The following is a 20,655-nucleotide window of genomic DNA, read 5'->3' on the forward strand; positions in this document are numbered from 1 at the left end:
GTTTGTTTTCTTCCGTCTCATTTAACCTTACTCCTCTTCAGCTTAGTGATGCTGTGAAAATAAAGTCTCAAAAGAATGCCTGAAAGCTCTTGGGGCAGCACAGTGCTGTGGATTCAGCCCCTTATGATGGTTCCCCCCCCCCTCCCATTTCAGTGGCAGAATATAGAATTCGCGATGTATGAGTGGGGAGCCTTCAGCTTTCTAGCTGTTCTTTGACTACCACTCCCGTCATTCCTGACCATTGGCTATTCTGATGGGATTTGGAGTGCAACAACATCTGGAGGGTCACAGGTTTCCCACCTGTGCCCTAAGCTTATGTATAAGCACAGTTGCACTCAGAAATAAGGGTAGAAATACAAGACAAAAACTTGGAGGAACTTGAATTGAGTTTTCTGATTGTAATCTAGCCCTTTACTATTCAGGGAGAGAGTGCTGAGTTATATTTATACTTCTTTTGGTACAGAACAAAACTTACTTCTCTCTCATACTTTTTTCTTTAAAAAAATTGGATGCTCATAAAACTGAATGTAGACGTGTGTAATTTTAGATTTATTTGAAAAAAATGCAATATGGTTAAACTCCCCCCCCCCCCTTTCAGGGTTTTCCCTTGTGTTGATGCCCTTGTGCATTTGTGATGCACTTGGGGAAAGACAAGGCCATAAAACTGCAAAATACTGCCTACATATTAATAGCAACTTATTTATGAAGCTTGAATACATTTGGAATGCACAAGGCTTGCACTTCATTACATTTTGATGTGTTTACCGTGGCTCCTTTTTTTCTCCCTCCAGGAATTCCAGAAAGGAACTTAATGACATACGATTTGAGTTTACTCCAGGCAGAGGTAAGACTTTTAATTGAAATTATGCTTTTATGGCTCCAAATGGTATTTCGGAAATTGATTTCTGCTTTATAGTTTAATATAAATTAGCTCTGTGAAATCGCTTGTACCAACCAAATGTTTTATATTACGCTACTTAACTGAAACAAAACTAGTGCCAAGTGTGTAAATTTTTAGTGGCATAGTTGTGGAATGTTTTGGTTCAAGGTAGAGGATACTAAAGAGAGAAAGAGAGAGAGGGAAAGAACGAGAAAGAGAGCACTCTATCAGTCTCTCTGAAAATTAATGTAATGAAGTGCGCAGTTCAAAGCAATCCTGCTGATAACTGACCCCAGAGTTGTACAGCGTATGAGTTACTGTGGCATACCAATAAGTGATGGCTATGTAAAAATTGTTAACTGCAGGGCAGAATATAAAGAGTGTGGGAGCCTTGGCAGTGAAGATTCTACTAACCGACCCCCTAGGGTACAATCTAGCAGTTTCAATTGCAGGGAGACACTGCAGCCTTGTAGCTCTTCTCATCTCTGCAGGATGTTTCGCCTAGTGCTGACTCCTTATCGATGTGCCCCAAAGGTACCACATGGGACCATCTTGGGTACTAAGCTTCAGCACAGTTGACTTCTCATTATGAGCACATTTGCGACCCAGGGGGGTGGGGAAGAATTGGCTGCATTGTGTGTCAGGCTGCCATCTCCCAAGTGCCATTGTGGCAACTTGCCTGCATGGCACTGTTCCTGTCATCAGGATTCCTTACTTCGAGGAAGTCTGTGTGCAAGAAAATGGCTCTGACATTGCGATGCACGAATCTACACTTCCTTGGATTGTTAAAAAGGGAGTCATCTTCTCGTACAGCTTTTCCCATGCTGCCTCTTGCACTGTGCCACAGTTGCAGGTTGCCGGTTAAGCTGGTCAATGAAAGCCCGGGCAGTAGTAATAAGATTGTGCAAATGACGTCTCTTTGGGCCACTGCTTCAAAGTGGGAGGGGCTGCCAAAGATGGTTCTGGCCATTTGAATCTTCTGAAAAAGTCGGGTGGGGAGGTTGCAAGTTGCTGTTCTAGTAGTTCTAGGACTACTTTTGGATATTAATCGGCTTGCTGGTAAGTTTTTATGCTCACTTAATTTTATTTAATATATTTAAAATGAACTGTTACTTATAGAACTGTTAGCGCTGTAGGGAGATTGCAAGTTTGATTACCTATTAGGAGTATTTTATTTAGGCTGTTATTTTTGTAAGCTGCCTTTCATGTGGAAAATGTCGCATATAAATAGATTGACTAGGACTGTTTAGGTATTAGGAGCTACATTGAAACCTTAGTGGTTTTGGGTAAGAAAATTCTATTGGGAACACCAAGATCCAGCGGGTGTATTTTTTGTAGCATGTTTGCTTCCAGTGCTGTTAACTTTGGGTGATAATGGCATTTGGTGGTGATATAGTAATTCAGGCCAAGATAGATACTAGCCGGGGGTTGACCCCCTTTTGTTACAAAGGTCCATACAGCACCCCTAATGCCTATTGCTATGGTCAAGCCATTTGCAGTACTTAAGAACAGAGTCACATTCTCTGCAGAACACATGTCCTTTATCACAAACCCTGGTTCTGATGAAACAAGTATGTAAAGCATGCATCTGCCTTTAAATGCAAGTATGCCAGCAATGCTGTGCAATGTTCGGAAACCCTGGAACATTGCATTTGTGATGGGAAGTAGCAGTTTGCACATGGCAGTTCATCGAATCCTAGAATTAAAGAGTTGGAGGGGACCCTGAGGATCGTCAAGTCCAACCCACAGCAATGCAGGAATAAGCAGTTGTCCCATACGGGAGTCGAACCTGCAACCTTGACATGATCAGCACCACACTCTAACCAACTGAGCTATCCAGTTTGCGTTTGCTGCATAAACTGTGGGCCTGCCCTAACAGCGTACACACTTCCAAAAGCCATCTTGATGAACTTAAACACTTTCAATGTACGAAATATTATGATGGAAGGCTTTATCCAAAGCTGTTCAATCTTAACCTTTTCACCAAGTAAACGGTAAACTTGGACTTCATTGCCTGCACAAAAGAGAACGATGCACTCAACAGGGCTTTCCTTTTTGAAGTTTTTGTTGCAGCAAATCTGAGCGCTGAAGACATAAGTCACTTAGGGGAGAAACATACAGCAGCAGCATGTGTTTATATGGCTGCTAGAGCTTCTGTGGTGGAAGACCCAGCTGCCCACATGCCTCTCTCCTTACATATCCATTTAGGGTTTTTATTTATTGTGGCATCAAGTGCTGCCATGTCATTGTAGTCCTAATACAGGAATATGTTACTTTTAGTTGAGATAACTAAAATGTCGTAGCATTGAAGGGTTACACAGATCATGGAAGTCTTGGAAGTCTTATACGCTACTCAGTACCTGTAGGCAGGACCGTATCAATCATGGGGAGAAAGTTGTTTAGAGTGTTGTCTTTCCCCCCGCAACACTTTTAGATTGAGCCAGTGCAAACACTTGCTTCTGAAGCTGTTCGTGAATTTGGGTCTAGCTGCTCCTTGTGTCCTGAATTGAAAGCTCTTATTAAAAGTGAGGGATGGAAAAAGACCGTGTGGCTCTCAGGCCCTGTTTATTTCATAGGCCCCCTTAACTTTCCTACATTCATTACAATGTGGATACCTAATTACATGGCTGAGGAGGAATTCCACTGGCTTAAACAAAGGAGCTTTATAGGATTGGTGAAGAATTAAACAATTAACCCTGTGCTTTTGAATGTGTGTAGAAAATGAGAGAACTATCAGTGGTGGAGTACATGGTGCCTCTAACAAAAATAAGTTTTGGTTTTAAGCACCCTTTGGTAATGGACGTCCATAGATTAAAATTACTTTTAAAACAAATTTCCCTGGCTTATTGATTTTTGTTTTGTTTTGTCCCCCCCCCCCCCAGTTTAATTATGACTAATACATATTCATTTCACGTTCCACACAGACACAGCAGATGGCGTTTCTCAAGAGCTGTTCTCTGCAGGCCTGGTTGACGGCCACGATGTAGTCATAGGTAAATCATGTTTCGTTTTGAAATTACACTGTTGCTGTAACTCAGTATGGTTAAATGGATAAGGGCCCATTCACAACCTCTCTTATTCTTTGGTTTTGCACAAAAAGGACCCGTGTTATCAAAACTTCATTGACTACCATCGATTCTCAAGGGAATCCTCAGCATGATTTCTAATATAAATAAGCAATACGGTACTTCAGTGTGGTTTAACTAAGATATTTTTATTTAGCTTCAGTGATTATCTCTGCCTCGTGGTGGAATTCTTGCTTGTTTGATAACATAAAATGTTCAGCTTCATCTGGAACTCTTCTGTATCTGTGGTGTTAGGATCTATCCGTATGCTTCTAAAAGTATGAGGTTTTCTTCTCTTCTGATCCCCCCCCAAAAAAAACCCCAACATACACACCCCGCAGCATTTCAGGCTGAGATTTTCACAGAAATAGGCCTTACAAAAGGCTCCAACATATCTTTTGGCCACCAACATCCTGTCCCTAAGAAAAATGAGGTTTCTTTATGGTTCTCATAACCTTCCAGTGTCCCCCATAGACATGAGAAGGAGATCCAGAAAATGAAAGAGAAGAGAGTGTTCAACTTCCTCTGATACAAAGATAGGGCCTATTGGATGAACTCATTAAAGAGGGAAGATTCCCAGTGTCTGCCAAAAATGCATATAAGCTACTTGCTTACTGGTGTGTGCGACTTGATTTACTGACATTTCTTCTCACCAAAACAATCTTCTCAGGGTTTTTTTTCCTACAGGGATTGCTGTTTAGCTAAATTTATTTTTTTTAGGAAGGAACAGGTTCCATCAGTTCCCAAAGCACCCTGACTGAAAGCAACCGGTACGTTGCGATTCCACTTTACAGCTGAACCATGCAGAGAAGCAACCTGTAGATAATAATAATTTATTATTTATACCCCGCCCATCTGGCTGGGTTTGCCCAGCCACTCTGGGCGACGCCCAACAGAATATTAAAAACACGATAAAACATCAAACATTAAAAACTTCTCTAAACAGAGCTGCCTTCAGATGTCTTCTGAAAGTCAGATAGCTGTTTATTTCTTTGACATCTGATGGGAGGGCAGGCGCCACTACCGAGAAGGCCCTCTGCCTGGTTCCCTGTAACCTCACTTGCAGGGAGGGAACCACCAGAAGGCCCTTGGAGCTGGACCTCAGTGTCTGGGCTGAACGATGGGGGTGGAGATGCTCCTTCAGGTATACTGGGCAGAGGCCGTTTAGGGCTTTAAAGGTCAGCACCAACGCTTTGAATTGTGCCCGGAAACGTACTGGGAACCAATGTAGGTCTTTCAGGACCGGTGTCATGTGGTCTCAGCGGCCACTCCCAGTCACCAGTCAAGCTGCTATATTCTGGATTAGTTGTAGTTTCCCGGTCACCTTCAATGGTAGCCCCACGTAGAGCGCGTTGCAGTAGTCCAAGTGGGAGATAACTAGAGCATGCACCACTCTGGCGAGACAGTCTGCGGGCAGGTAGGGTCTCAGCATGCGTACCAGATCAAAGTGCAGACAAAACTCTCAAGTTCTATAAAAGCCTTGTGAGATTTGATCTTCCAGTAGGTTTTATAGAATTGTAGAGTTGGAAGGGACTCGGAGGGCCATCTGGTCCAACCCCCTGTAAGGCAGGAATCTCAACTAAAGCATCCATGACAGGTGGCCATCCAACCTCTGCCTAAACACACACACACCTGAAGCTACAGAAGCAGAAAGATACTGTATTTTTCACCCTATAGGACGCACTTTTCCCCCTCCAAAAATGAAGGGGAAGTGTGTGTGCGTCCTATGGGGTGAATGCAGGCTTTCGCTGAAGCCTGGAGAGCGAGAGGCGTCGGTGCGCACCGACCCCTCGCTCTCCAGGCTTCAGGAAGCTATTCGCAAGCCTTGGGAGCCCGGCGGGAGTGCCCGCCGGGCTCCCAAGGCTTGCAGGCAGCAGCCTGCAGCCCGAAGCACGTGGTGCGCTGTGGAGCACGCCCCGTGCTTCAGGCAGATGTCCGCAAGCCTTGCGCACCCGGTGGCAGGTCCCGCTGGGCGCGCAAGGCTTGGGGCGGCAGCCTGCTCTGGGTGTTGGGGTCGGGGGAAGCTCGGGCTTTCCCCACCCCCAGCCCCACAAGCTCCCAGAGCGATGCCAAAGCTGCGCTCAGCTTCGGCATCACTCTGGCTCCCGTTCTGGGGGCTGGGGTCGGGGGAAGCTCGGGCTTCCCCCACCCCAGCCCCGTGCCTGGGGGGGGGAATAATCCCCCCCTTTATTCCCCCCCCAAATCTAGGTGCGTCCTATGGACCAGTGCATCCTATAGGGCGTAAAATACGGTAATGGTTTGAGATGGTAAGTGGCATTTACCTCTGCCCCTTTTTCTTCCTGTTGCATCAGCCAAGTACTTCATTGAGGGAATCTGGAACAGTGTCCCATAGCACACACCAGACCTGCTGTTTGTCCTCCAAAGCCATTGGGTCATGAGTGTTCTTGCTTTTTAAGTTAGAACCTTTATTCCTGATCCTAACTTTGGTATGTGGATGAAACGTTCATGTGTAGAGAACTAACCAGTCAGGTGACGCCCCTTCCCCCCCCCACCTGTAGTCAAGTGGTTCAGTCTAGACATAGGTTTTATTACTTAAGTGAGAAATTGAGCCCTCTGGTTCTAATTTAAACCTTTTTGGTGTTGACTGGCTGTCCTTCCCACCAGCCCTAGCCAGCATCGCCCAGTTCTCGGGGATGATGGTAGCTGGAGTCGTACAAACATCTGGAAGGCTACAGATTAAGCACCCCGCCTGTATAAATAGGTAACAAAGATGGTAACTGCAACTGGCTTTGACAAGCTGACTGGGAAATCTCTGGTGTAAAATAAATGTAAAATATCATTGAAGGAATTTTCTCCAGTGCCCTCTTCATCCTATGAAGTTTGTACAGCAAGCTTTGCATTTTGAATTTACTCTGAATATATATATATTTAAGATGATAGGGGGCTTATGCCTTGGTAACCAAGAGGGGTTGAAATATTATATGACATCGACTTCTGGTGAGACTTGAGTAAAGAAGAATTATTTGTTTAGTCTTTGCGCAATGTGTTTAAAAAGAAAAGGCATAAAAGGTTAACCGAAATAGCGCACTTTAACATAATTTCTCGCCATACTTCAGTCGGGTTGGTCAGACACATAAGAGTGAATTTGCTTAAGGATATGAAAATAACAGTATTCTTTCTCTTGAAAAATCCCATAGTGACTTGCTCCATGGCATGGTTTGCCTTCGTAATGTAAAAGTCGCTTGCTTCATTTTTATATTAAAAGAGAGATCAAAGTGTCTGCATACAGTCTCTGCCTAATTTGCAATGGCATTTGTAGTTAAAGCACAGGAGAATATTGTAAAGCTTCTGAAGACTTGCCACTTCTGCTTTCATCATTTTCCCTGCCTATTTATTTCCCCGTCTTCTACACCTCCGTCTCTTGATACATACATCTAGCTGAAGATGGAATTTAGATGTCTTTTTGCGCAGCTTTCCATCCTGCTCCTTAATGCGTTGTGAATCGTTAAGATACGGGAAAGCCATGAAACAGTAACATGCATGGCCAGGGGTACAAAACACAACAGAAACCCTTTTCACAAAGCACTCTCTGTCTCAAAACTTCATGACTTGATCCTTGTTTCAGAAGGCTTTAGGTTCTCTCTCTCTCTCTCTCTCTCTCTCTCTCTCTCTCTCTCTCTCTCTCTTGTATTTTTTTCAAGTTGCTTCTTGGATAAAATAGTGATATTAATTTCCCCACCTATTCTTGATCTACACTTTGTGTGTTCCTGTCCTTCAAAACCTCGTTCACAAATCATCAGGATTCACTTTAGTATTCCTCAGAGAGAATTTGATAATGTAACTGGGGGCTAAACTAAATTTTGGACAGCAGACCCCCTGTAACAATCTCACAGCTTTTATTTTTTAAGGAAAAGCTGCTGTGCCAGGTGACCATTTTGAGCAGTGAATCAATGCGGGAGAGAAACCATTTGACCCTTTTAGTTTTTCTGCTCAGAACTAGGATTGAAATACAGGAATGTGTGTCTGTACTTGTGCACATCAGAGGTTATTTTTAACCTTATGATGTTTCTGAGCAAAGTGTGGCTTCTCTTCTTAACAGTTAGCTGACAGTGCAATTTGCAGGGATTACTTGCAGGCGTTCCCTTGATCTGCACCTCTATCTGCCATTGCATCCTATCTCAAAACCCAAAATAGTTTCTTCAGGGGAGATACCTTGAGTTAACAGGAATTGGTCGTCAAATAACATTTCCTGTTTTGATTAAAATATAAGGACTGAAATTTGTCAAGAGCTTCTGCTTGATCTTTCTTCAGTAGTCAGTTTTATGAAAGTGATGGTAGATGTTGACAATGGAGGCACTGATTGATAACTGCCAGGCTGGTATGAAGTGGCACACCTTGATTTTTAACAACCCACACAAGTACTTTATGCTGTACTGTGTATGTTTTTCAAGTGTTCTCCCATGACTGCAAACCTGCCTTTTGAGCCTCTCTTGTGTGTATTGACGTGGAATGTAGGCTGTGGGAGAGTCTGAACCAGGGTCATAGCCTAGGTTACCGAAGCCCGGCGCCGCTGGAGCGCTGGGTGGCTGGGTAACGGATGGAGTACACATGCGCATTCAACTGCCTAATGGCATCTACGTAACCCAGGAGATCACAGCCATAGAGATAAGAAGAGTCATTTCCTTGTCTGCAGAGGTCACTTCCAGGTTCACATGCAGAAGCCGTTTTCAATGGAGCCCACATTGAAGCACTGGCAGCACTGGCTGTTGAAATTTTGTGCTCCTAACAATTTTGTTCCCAGGGCAACCACCCCTGTGGCCCCTCCACACTATGCCACTGGTCTGAACTGTAGCCAGCACAAGAGTGTTTTGTGGCACCTTTGATGACTAACAGATTTATTATGACATAAGATTTTGTGAGCATGGAAAAATGCACAAGGCACTTCCAGTATTGTATAGAAACTTCTTTAATCAATATCTATGGGTAATATTAAAGTAGGTTTTACTCAGAATAGACCCATTGAAATGAATGACCCTAACAGACATGTTCAGCATGGCTACTTTGAGTAAAACTTGATTGACTACAAGTTCTGCATATTGTGCTCAAGCTGAAATGTTGTGAAGCTCGCTCTCTCTCCCCCCCCCCCCCCAGGTCAGCAAAGAAACTTGAACCAAGGCATTTTCATTCTGTGAGTCTCTAATCTGGGCCTACTGTGGCCCTGTTCTTTGGTGAGAGTACTGCTTTTCTTCACCTAGTGCTGCCTCAGCTGGGATCCTTCTTTTCAAGAAAACTTTGGATAAAGGCTGACTGATTGAGTTATTCTGGAAACTAGTTAATCACAAATTCAGTTCCTTCTACTCTTGAAGTGCAGCAGGTTTAATGAACCAACGACTTTCAAATGTCAAAATTAACATAGTAATGGCATCAGATCAATGCGGAAATAAGTATCTTAAAATGCTTGTCAAAGAACACGAAGTAATTTCCAATGGTTTCTTCATACTTCTAAAGCTGGGCTATACCTTATGCTCACCACTGAAAACATGAACAGCCTAGCCTAGCCTGTTGAACTCTTAAATAACTCCCAGTAATGGGCAGAAATAACAGGAGTGGGAATTGCTCACAATCAAACTCAGAGGAGAGGAGGAGCTACCGTCTTGTCTTTGTCCATTGTCTGTCTCTACTGCCTCTTTCCGGAGTGGCTAATTTTCCCAAGGATTTGGGAGGATGAGGTCTAGGGACTGTTAAATATGAGACTTCACACCAGGAACGTTGCATCTCTATTTGTTTCTTCATTATAATTTGTTTTTACATATCATAAAACCCATGTGGCACAACTTACTTTTTGATAGATGCTTGAATTTATCACTGGGGGACATGGGCAGGACTAACCAGGTTTTGTTGGACTCCAGTTCCAACCATCATGGCTGGGATGATGGTAGTTGCACAGCATTTGCCCATTTTATCATAATAAAGAGTGAAAGATTGCTTATGTAAGCACATAACTAGAAGAGAAACAGAATTACAATAAGAAATGATTGTCAACACACTGATGTTTTTCTAATAGCCAGAGAACAAAATTACTGTTCGCGTTAAAAGAAAACAGAAGGGACAGGAAGGGAGCAATGACACTTAAAAGCAAACAGTGTTTGTGACTTAAGAGTATTTGACTGCATATGATCAAGCTCAGGCTGGATTGGGGTGGAGCTCATGTCGTATTTGACATGCTGCCTGAAGCATCCTGGTTGTAAAGTTTGCACCATGTTGCTACTGCCACATTTGCAAATACTTTTCACAAGCGTGTTCTAATAAGTATATTCTTAAATGCTGTTAGGGCAGTGGTGGTGATGGTGAACTTGCCACTGGGATGCTACTTGTGATTTCATCCACTACTCTTAGAGCAGACGTACATTTCTTCAAACTGACCAAGACAAGTGCAGCCCAGGGACCATGTATTTTAGGTGCTAGAAAACAGTATCAACACCACCCATCTTCACCATACCAGGCAGCTGACAGCAACAGAAGGGTAATGAAGTTGGTGGTGGGGCACCAGAGGTGACAGGTGAGCTAAATTCAACTTGGTGGGTCACAAGAGATAAAATGAAAGTTTACCTCCTGGGATTAGCATTGAATAGCTAAAAGCTGTAGACTCAGGAGTTAGAAGGTGCCAGCTGACTATTATTTTTCTGCTTTTAGAATATATAAAGTTCAGACCTCTTCTTAGTGGGGAGAAAAACCCACACTTTCCCCTTAAAAAATAAATCTATTTCTTCTACTACTTAGCAAGAAAACTAGGCCATATAGATCTTTTTTTAAACTTGCAGTCCTACAGAAGATGATGGTCTTGTGGGTTGTGTGTTAATTACTACCCTGTTGTTTCTCTTTTTAAAGCTATAAATAACATTCTGTTTACCCACTTAATATGCTGGGTTGAAATGGCTATTAAATTATCATAGTCTTCAGAAGTTGAGTGCAAGTGTGCAACTAATACAATATATATTTTCCTGTCTTTCTAAGTCCTGGTCCCTACAAAACAAGCTCTGCGAAAATGTTAGAACAGAAACCATATCAAGATGAAATTTTGCAATTTTCCCCCCATGAGGATCCATCTACAGAGGACAAATATTAAATCAGGACACAAGGAAATAGAGCAGGTGCTTGCCATGCATCTGTTGCAATCAAGCGGAAATTTGTGTAATTTGGGGTGCAGCTTCTTACAAGTGCACTATTCTGCTTCTCCTGAATAAATGTATTCAATGATTAACTGTATACCATGTTGCTTTCTGTGTACTCCATTTTCTATGCTTTGTTTTCCTCAGTTGCTGCTAATTTACAAAAAATAGTAGATGATCCCAAGGCCTTGAAAACATTAACCTTTAAGCTGGTAAGTACAGTACTGTGGTCAATAAAGTAATGTGATAAATAAAAAACAATTACTGATCTTTTGAGCCAGGTCTTCTTAATTTCTAGTGCTTTATTAGCTGCCTTTCTGCACTGAACATTGACCTTTTCAACATTTTATTACCCTACACAAACTGAAACAGGAAAGCAGAAAACAGTTTTAATGGTCTCTTTTTTTGAAAAAACAAACAGTTCACTAACTGGAAAGGATAATTTGCAGAAAACAGCACTACTTAATTGCAAAGAGAAAAAAACAAACTTGGCATATGTATCCAAAGACTCAACAGCTGCTCTTGAAGTTAAGCGACTATTGATGTCTCAGGTTTATTACTTAGGAAAATAGCCAAGGCTTTCTGATTGGGACCAGCTGAACCAATGGCTCTACAGTATTTTCTATAAAGAGAGCAGAATCTGAAGTATTCTTTGTGGAGGGGACTTGCTGTTGTCTTGTGTTAACGGTGCTGTGCTTGAAGTGCAATAAGCACTGCATTGTTCCTGAGATGCAGAGTGCAGTAATAGCATGCCAGCACCACATGTTTAGTCAGATGAAATGGTGGCTTGCACTTCTTACACAGCATGCACTTAGTTGCACGGGCGCTGCTAATTCTCCATGTTCATAAACTTGCAGCTAAACGTGTCAATTCCTTCCTTGGTGCATAGTGGCTTGGATAGTAAGATAAGTTAACTTAGAGGTTCATAGAAGGAAAGTTTGCCTTCCCCTCCGTCCCTCTGCAGCCACCTCAAAAAGCCTCTCCAGAGGACCCTTCTGAACAATTTGGGATGGGTTGCAAATAGCTCCTACCTGATGTGGGGCGTTTCTCCATTTGTGAGCGATTCTCCCCTTTCCCAGACCCCCACCACACCATTCGATACCGAGGAGCTAATGTTCTCTGCTCTATTTGCTAAGGGAGAGTGAAAGAAACAAGTGAGATTTAACAGCAAAACTGGAGAGTTCATGGATCACTTGCCAGAAAAACGTTGTGCAGGTAAAAAGTTCCTGCTGCGGAGCCACCATTTTTAGTGATACATTTTGTAGGAGCCAAACTGGGAAACATGGATCTGAAAACTGTTTTCCTATCTTCTAATATTGTAGCTTTAACACGTATATGTCCAGTAATTTAAAATGGATCGCAGCGGTGGTTCTAAAGAAGCGTTCTGGTGGAGCCAGTTGACTAAGATCTGTTTAGTTGTGAAAGATAACTGCGACATGTGATAGGAAGCAACTGTAGAATGGCCCAGGTGAGAGGCTGTCATACAAAGCCATCAAATCACAATAACGGTCATTTATGCCAAGGCTGTGTTTGGGAGCCAGTGAACCATAGATGTAATTGGTTTGTCGGGGCTATAACGTAATATGGGTGGCATTCAGGTTACTCAAGATAAACATGAAGCCATGATGTAGCAACAGTTGTCTTAGCGATTACATACAGTTCAGAATTTAGTGCAATTCTTAGATGTTGAAAGGGGGATTGTGGTGGAGTAGCAGCCACATTTATAGCTTGCAATGAGTAGATTTCAGTAAAAAGTGTTTATTATTGGATGTGCTTCTGTATTACATTCTGCACAAAAAAACCTCCTTTCAGTGCTTGGAATCAATAATGTATTTCATTTATTCGCATAAATGCAGTGCTTTTGCATTTAAAAAAAAGGTATTGTCTACATTGGGCTCTGAAGATAAGTGCTGCAGAAGCTATGGTGGGTTGCAATTTAGATGCAAAAGAAACACAACTTACTTTCAGATGCTTCCTTTCTATAAGGCTTTGTGGGGAAATGTATGGCCTCATTTAGGAAACAGTGCTTGGGAGGAAACTCTTCAGTTATTTATTATTTTAAAAATGGTGAGCCACTAAGCAGCAAGGAAATTACTATGCTTCTACTAGATGGTCTGTTCCCAAATAAGGATTGATTAAATAAATAAATAAATAAATAAATCCATCCATCCATCCATCTATCCATGATTGCAATTTTACACATAACATGAATTCAAGTGCCAAAATGTTAAGGCACCTTGGCTGCTGTAATCACACACATTCTGCTAACGAAAGCTAGCTGGAAGGCTCTGGGCAAGTGGGTCCAGGGAGCAATTAATGCTTCTGTGGAGAAGCAGGTATTGCTGCCTGGCCTGATTGAGATGGCTGTAAGGCATCTTCTCAAGAGGCCCTCCACAGATGCAGAGGTATTGGATAACAGGAGTGTGTTCGTAAGATAATTGAGAGTGTGTGTAGGGCTGGTCGACTCCGGTTGTACCTGAATGTAGTTGATTGTCTATCTAGATCAGTCTGTTTCAACTTTAGGTCCCCAGATGATGTTGGACTACAACTCCCATCATCCCTAGCTAGCAGGACCCAGTGGTCAGGGATGATGGGATTTGTAGTCCAATGACATCTGGGAACATAAGGTTGAAAAAGACTGACATAGACCAAGGATGGGAAACTTTTTCTGGTTGGAGGGCCAGATCTTTTATCTCCTCCTACCCCTGGAAAGTCAAAGTTGACGGTTGGGCGGAGCCACTCCTGATAATCACCTAATGTCATAGTGATGTCAGGTGATGTGTCCTTTTGAAGCCCTGATGGTTGGGAGTTTAATGTGAACTGCAGGGCTCTCAGAACCTGCCTTGCAATTCTCCCTCTCTTTTAGGCATCCAATAAGAGACATTTGTTTCTTTAGGCAGGCTTATTGAAATAGCTGGTATAAAACCTAAATTGTTCCCAGATTCTTTTTTTAGCTGTGAGGTGCTTTTCAAAAACTTCTTAAATTTATATAATATATACTCTTGCTTCTTTTATCTTTTTAATGATATTTCAATGAGATAATAACAAAAAAAAAGGTTTTGCTTTTTTTAAAGACAACAACAAAATTCTTTTCTGCCTGCAATAGATGAAGCCTATTCAAGAATGGCTTAAAATGGATATATTCACAGAACGATTAGGACATGTTAACACTTGGGATCATTGACACAGGGTAGTTAATTGCAGAAGTGCTAAATTTATGCTCTTGACAAACGTATTAGTCTCTGCTGATTTAAAATGTCGGACAACTGTGGCTTATTTTTCAGCTTGCCCTCAATAGGGAGAGGGGAGTGTGTGTCTCCAAGCTGTTGTTTTAATTAGTAATATTGATTCAAAGATCTATCGCATCTTGATAAAACAAACGCGAACTTGAGTTAATGAAGGTCAGCTACATTAGCCCTGTTGCATTTTCCAGGAAATTGGCTAGGGCAGGCTTGGAACAGGGGAGAAGTCCAACACTGCATATTTAAAGGTCTTGCATTTTGAAACATAAAGAAAATGGTTTGCAGCAGGAGTAGCCAACATAGTACCCTCAAGCTGTCATAGAATCATAGAGTTGGAAGAGACCACAAGGGCCATCGAGTCCAACCCCCTGCCAAGCATTGTCGTTAGTCTACAATGCCTATTGTCCCTGACAATAACAACAACAACATATTATTATTAATAATAATAATAATAATAATAATAATAATAATAATAATAATTTATTATTTATACCCCGCCCATCTGGCTGGGTCCCCCCCAGCCACTCTGGGCGGCTTCCAACAAAACACTAAAATACAATAACCTATTAAACATTAAAAGCTTCCCTAAAGTGGGCTGCCTTTAGATGTCTTCTAAAAGTTTGGTAGTTATTTTTCTCTTTGACATCTGGTGGGAGGGCGTTCCACAGGGCGGGCGCCACTACCGAGAAGGCCCTCTGCCTGGTTCCCTGTAACTTGGCTTCTCGCAGCGAGGGAACCGCCAGAAGGCCCTCGGCACTGGACCTCAGTGTCTGGGCAGAACGATGGAGGTGGAGACGCTCCTTCAGGTATACTGGACTGAGGCCGTTTTCAGGTATACTGGACCGAGGGAGCTTCAGTCACATTAGCTGAAGCTGTTGGGAGCTGGTGCCTTTCACATGCTACGGGTGGTATGTTGGCTATTCCTGGTTTAACTACTAAAACTTTTTCTCATAAACACACAGGTCCAACCCCCTTTTAACAGGTAGCTGCCACCTGCTACCCATTCAGGTGTCATGATTCAAGCTACATCCCCCACTCTCGTAGATACCCCTTTGGCAGTGAATATTAGCATGCAAGGGTTTTCTTAACACTTATTGGTGTTAGAAAGTAGGAATAGGAGTAGGATATTCCCAGGGCTTTTTTTTCTGCTGGAACTCAGTTCTGGCACCTCTCAGGTGGGCACCATTGCCATTCTAAGAGAACAAGGGAGGCATTCGTGGTGAGTTCCAGCACCTCTTTTTCTAGAAAAATAGCACTGGATATACCACGAATAAATCCTTGCTGCGTTAGAGACCAAAGGCTGCTTGGTTGAACTTAAGACAAGAGAGATATTTTGCTCCTTGTCTGTATTGGAAGGTGTAAAAAAACATAGTTCTCACCCCCCCCCAGTAAACTTGTTAAGATGTACAGACAAGGGTCTAATATATGCTAGAAATGCTCAGAGGTTGAGGGATCCTTTATCCATATGTGATGGCAGTGTAAACTTGCCCAAAAATTCTGGGGGATGGTTTATGACGAACTCAAAAAATTTCTCCAGATCACATTTCCAAAACAGAAACAAAAAGCGGAAGATTTCCAATTAACGATCATTGGAGATGAGATCCCCACAAAGGCTCATAACTTATTTCTCTACGTGATGGCAGCAGCCAGAGTAGTATATGCCAGAAGTTGGAAAGGGGAAAATATACAACTAAAGAACAATGACGGTATAAACTAAAATAATTTGCAGAACTTGCAAATCTCATAGCCAAAATGAGAAATCAAGATGGAAAAACAAAAAGGGTGAATGGTACAGCTTTGGGGAATATTTTTTAAAAAATTCAATACTAAAATCAATCTGCAAGTAAGGGTAATTCTATAAACAACAGTTAAACACAACGAAGGAATAGGAGGAGAAAACTAGGGTGGAGTAACAAACTGATATGCAGCAAGAGCTAGGTTTGTTAAGAATGCCATGGAATGTAAGGTTGGGAAGTCTGCGCAAAATTTCTGTACAATGGTAAAATGTACATAAATGGAAAATGCACAGTTGTTTTTTTTAAAAAAATATAATGTGCATTAAATTAAAGAGGTTATGAAGATATTATGGAAGCATATAGATAGAAATGCCTCAACACATTATGGCTTGATGCCTATATGATATGCTGTGTATCTGTCAGATGTAATATAATAAAGGTCTTTAAAAATGCTTGCAAAACAAACAAACCATAGTTCTCCTTACACATATTGACATTTTTGTGGGGTTTCCCTCCTGCTTTTTCCCCTCCAGGCTTCTGGCTGTGATGGTACCGAGATCCCTGATGAAGTAAAACTGATTGGGTTTGCTCAGTTAAGTGTCAGCTGATGCCAATCACTTGACCCCCGGCGAAACGGTGAGATTGCGAAGAGGCCAGCTTTACATTGCAAAGGAAAAATTTCAAGCACCACACACTGAATTTCTGCTTCATTCTCTAGCAATTCACCAAGTTGGAACCCAAGCAAAAGTCCACAGCTACACTGCTTCTGCTAACATTCCAAAAGCTACTAAATGTGTCTCTAGCAATCAGTTTGGATTTCCCTGAAGTAAAAAAAAAAAAAAAACCAGACAGATTGGAAATGTGCTCAGGTGGCTATGTATCCATTGGTTACAAAAGGAATTTTCTATCAGAGCTATTCTTTAATTAAAATAATAATGCAGTAATAACTATTTTAGTGGATGATACCAACTCTCTTTTGTTGTATGTAGAAATGAACATAATGGTAAATGCTAGAGTTTATTAGCCAAACTTGAATTCTAGTTTTAAAACCCAACTGTGAATTTTATTTCCCCCTATATTTATGCATTATACATCCTAGTTGTAAGAAATTGATTTCTCCCTCTCCATTTCTTGATTTACGTGCTTATTGCAGTTAAACATGTTTGTTTTAAAGAGAGTTTCAGGTTTATCTTTGAAGTATTTGTCACTATCTCTGGTTTTCCCCTTTTTTGAACTGTTGTAGGCATTTAGTTTTGGTTTTGTTTGGTTTGTGTGTCCTTTTAAAATCCGCAAGTGGATTGTCAAGAGTGTGGGAGGTGCCTTGCAGATATTAAATGTTCTAAGACTGTGCCTGAAGCTGGGTGAATCTGAGCTCATCTCATCCCTAGGCCTGCCATGTCTAGATTGCTGAGTAATGAGGAAGATTTATTGTAGCAGAGACTTGAGACAAATATGGCCTACGTTCTGCTTTGTTGGGAGAGTCTACAAGCTGAGACCTTATAAACAGTTGCCATTAAGCTAAAAAATGCCTTTACTTTGCCCATCTCTGATTTGGCTTATCTTTAAGGGATAGGAATTGTTTTATAATGATAAAACTTGAAGAGAATCTGAGCTTTACTTGAAATTCTGCAGAACACCCAGGTGGAGTGCAAATAATAAGAAAGGGCTTTGTGCAATGACTTAAAAGGTAAAAGATACAAAATTCTGTTACAAAACCTTTTTAAATACTTCAGACCGAAGTAGTCATACGCTTAACCTGTGGCATAGATATTTTGGAGCTAGTAAATGTTAGAATGATTCTCTAATCTGAAGCGTATTTTCAGAGAAGTGGGTTTCTTGGATGTTATCATGTTAAACAACTTCCTTGCTAAACTTAGATAAATGGCAGCTCTCTTAACATACTGGGGGGGGAATGGCAAATGTGTTATTTAAGAGTTATTTATAATGCCTTGTCATAAATGTTTGAGGTGTTCTAGAACCATTTGCATACAACTCATTGTAATTCCATTCCATTCTATTGTTTACACAATGATTACTCAAAGACTGACTGCAGAGGTAAAAGGAAAATAAAAGTGTATTGCACAAATAAGTTGTTGACTTTCCTTTAAGGGTGAAGCTGCGTTGTATTAAGTCAGAATTCCAAGTAACCGTGAGAGAGGAATAAAAAATTCACCCACCCCAGGTGACTGGTTACTGTCTCCAATTGCTGTTGGTTCAGTGTATATATGGAGCACTTCAAAATGCGCCCCACGTGTTGCACATGCTCAGTTCAAGGATGAGTCAGTCTAGCATCCTAACACTTCTTACCAACCAGAAGCAGTCTGCTTTTCTTCATCTTTATGGTGCCACCTTCATTATTTTTGCTGCAGCAGACTTAACTCTGGAAGTTAACTCCATTTTCTTTCCATTTCCCACTTTCCTTGAGTTCGTGTCATTTCTAGTTTCTTAGTAATTAGCAGTCAACCCCTGCACATGTTTAACTGGCGAGAAGCCTCTTTACTTCCATTTTTTCTTTTCTTTTCCTTTTTTAGTTTTAGTTTTTCAAAACAAAACCAAAAACCACTTGTCATCACAGAACAATTGTTTAAAGCTGTTGTGTTAATAAGTACTTCGTTTTCTTTTTCAAAAGTTTTTTTGCGGGGCGGAGGCAAGGAATTCTAAAAATGTAACCATGTGGGCAAGGAAGACCAGAAAAATGGGGATGTTCCTCTACAGGTGAATAGAGACCATATGCAGCATTTATACCAGAGCCTGTATACCACCACTATAGAGTCGGTAACAGGCAGTATTAGAGAGTAATGGTGCAGAGACAAAATGCTAAAGCTGTTTAAACATTGCTATGAATGAAAACAGGGTTACTGCCGACTACCTTGGAATAAGAGGAAAAGCTGTTACCTGGCACAGACAAATGATCAAGGAAGAACACAATAAGCTCAGCTGAAGTAAGAGCACGCATAGGAAATCAAACACCTATGGCTTTTTAATGAACCAGTTGACAGCTTTCTGCTGTTCAGTCCCCCCCCCCCCTTTTAAAGTAAAAATCAGAATAGTTTAGATATGTAAGCAGTGACAAAGCACCATAAACATTGCATAGGAAGCCTCTTCACTGTAACTCTATTTATTTATTTATTTCATGTATTTATATACCATCCTTTAAGAAAACAAAGCCGTGTACAGCAGCATAAAAAAACCTTTAAAAGGAATACAGCACAATTGTTAAAATGACTGGCTGCCCAAGACATTTTTTAAACAATTGCCTAGGTATGCTGGCATAAGGAAGTCTTCCAAGGGTTTCCTGACAGTCAGAAGTGAAAATTCCTGCTGAATTTCTGCTAGAAGAGTGCTCCAAAGCATGGGACTGGCAACACCTAGTGCCCAACTTTCTTCTGGGGCCATGGTATAACACAAAATGGCTGCCATGTGAAAAGAGCAGAAAAAGGGACAGGACCATAAAAGAGTTGACATGCCCCCAGGCACCAGCCATTTCTTTCATTGGGGGTAGGAGAAACAAATTGAGCAACCACTCACAGAGAACAGCTTTTTGACCTCTTATTTCAGAAAGAAAGTAAACGAGAGTGTCCAGTCTTGGCATCCGTTGAAACGTGGGCATGTGTAAGGGGGCACATTCAAAACAGGAGAGGCCAAGCCAGTATAGATGGGAACCAAGAGGGAAGAGGAAGCAACCTCTTGTGTAGTATAGATTTCAGATGAGATATTTACCTTATGCATGCATCCTGTGAGGTTTTGGTAGATTGCCTGGTGGTGCTTGTGGGTGCCATGTTGGCAGTCCCTGAAACAATTACCCCACAATGCTTTGCAGCACTGTGCTATAAGAAGACTCTGTTAGCCTGTGGAAGAGTTCACAGTGCATCACTAATACATTTTTTTCTCCCCGAGCCTCTTTCTATGCAGCATTCCTGCAGAAATAACAGTGGTAGTCACCTGAACTCCTTACATAGTTACTATTGACAGAAGTAGAGGCCACGCTAATACCCAGAGAGCGAGTGCCTGTAATATGAAGTGAAAAGTCAACACCATCTTGGAAAAGTAAACTACAGCAGCTAATGCTCATTCATGCATTAATGATCAATGTAGAGGCGCAAAAGCTTTCAAAGGTTTCCTGAATACATAGAATGAAGCATTGGTATTGTTAAAAGCTGTTCACTTGAATACTAAAAAAAGAGGAAAAATAACCAGTAAAGTTGTGTTAACATTAATTTACAAGATTTATCTAACTAAGGGAAACTGACGCTGAGGTCAGAAGCAAAGATTGCTTAAACTGCAGGGGGTGGGAATGTGAAACCTTGAGGTGGCAAGATGGTTCACTTCCCAGAATGCAACACCCGAAGCCATTTTATCTAATGCTTAGTGTCTTTACTGAATTTAAATTGAGCTACAGCAGAAAGTTTGCTCAGTTTCACTTGTCGGGGAAGAATCCCCCCACCCTCACCCGGCCCCACAATTGTAAGAAACAGAAACATTTCACAATGTTGCATCTTGTTGATTTTGAGTCAGATGCAGTGGTGATTTTGTGTTCACAGACAATGCTTCTGCTCAGTTAAGACAGCTCACCTAATTTTCACATATCAGCTTTCATCAGCC

General features: G+C 41.6%; 1 protein-coding gene across 8 annotated transcripts in view; it reads left to right on the top strand.

The window, feature by feature from the left end:
• Nucleotides 1–18,139, top strand: part of STK39 (serine/threonine kinase 39) — a 109,739-nt gene extending 91,600 nt beyond the window's left edge. For all 8 annotated transcript variants that reach the window (XM_083577271.1, XM_083577266.1, XM_083577272.1 and 5 more), the window contains exons 15-18: nt 792–844; nt 3,805–3,873; nt 11,223–11,287; nt 16,587–18,139. In XM_083577271.1, the coding sequence (XP_083433397.1) occupies nt 792–844; nt 3,805–3,873; nt 11,223–11,287; nt 16,587–16,661 (262 nt within the window). In that variant the 3' untranslated portion in view covers nt 16,662–18,139. The remainder of the gene's footprint in view (nt 1–791; nt 845–3,804; nt 3,874–11,222; nt 11,288–16,586) is intronic.
• The last annotated feature ends 2,516 nt before the right edge of the window (nt 18,140–20,655 follow it).

The sequence above is a fragment of the Podarcis filfolensis genome (assembly GCF_964270895.1).
Source record: "Podarcis filfolensis genome assembly, chromosome: 1".
In the NCBI taxonomy this organism is placed as follows: Eukaryota; Metazoa; Chordata; class Lepidosauria; order Squamata; family Lacertidae; genus Podarcis; species Podarcis filfolensis.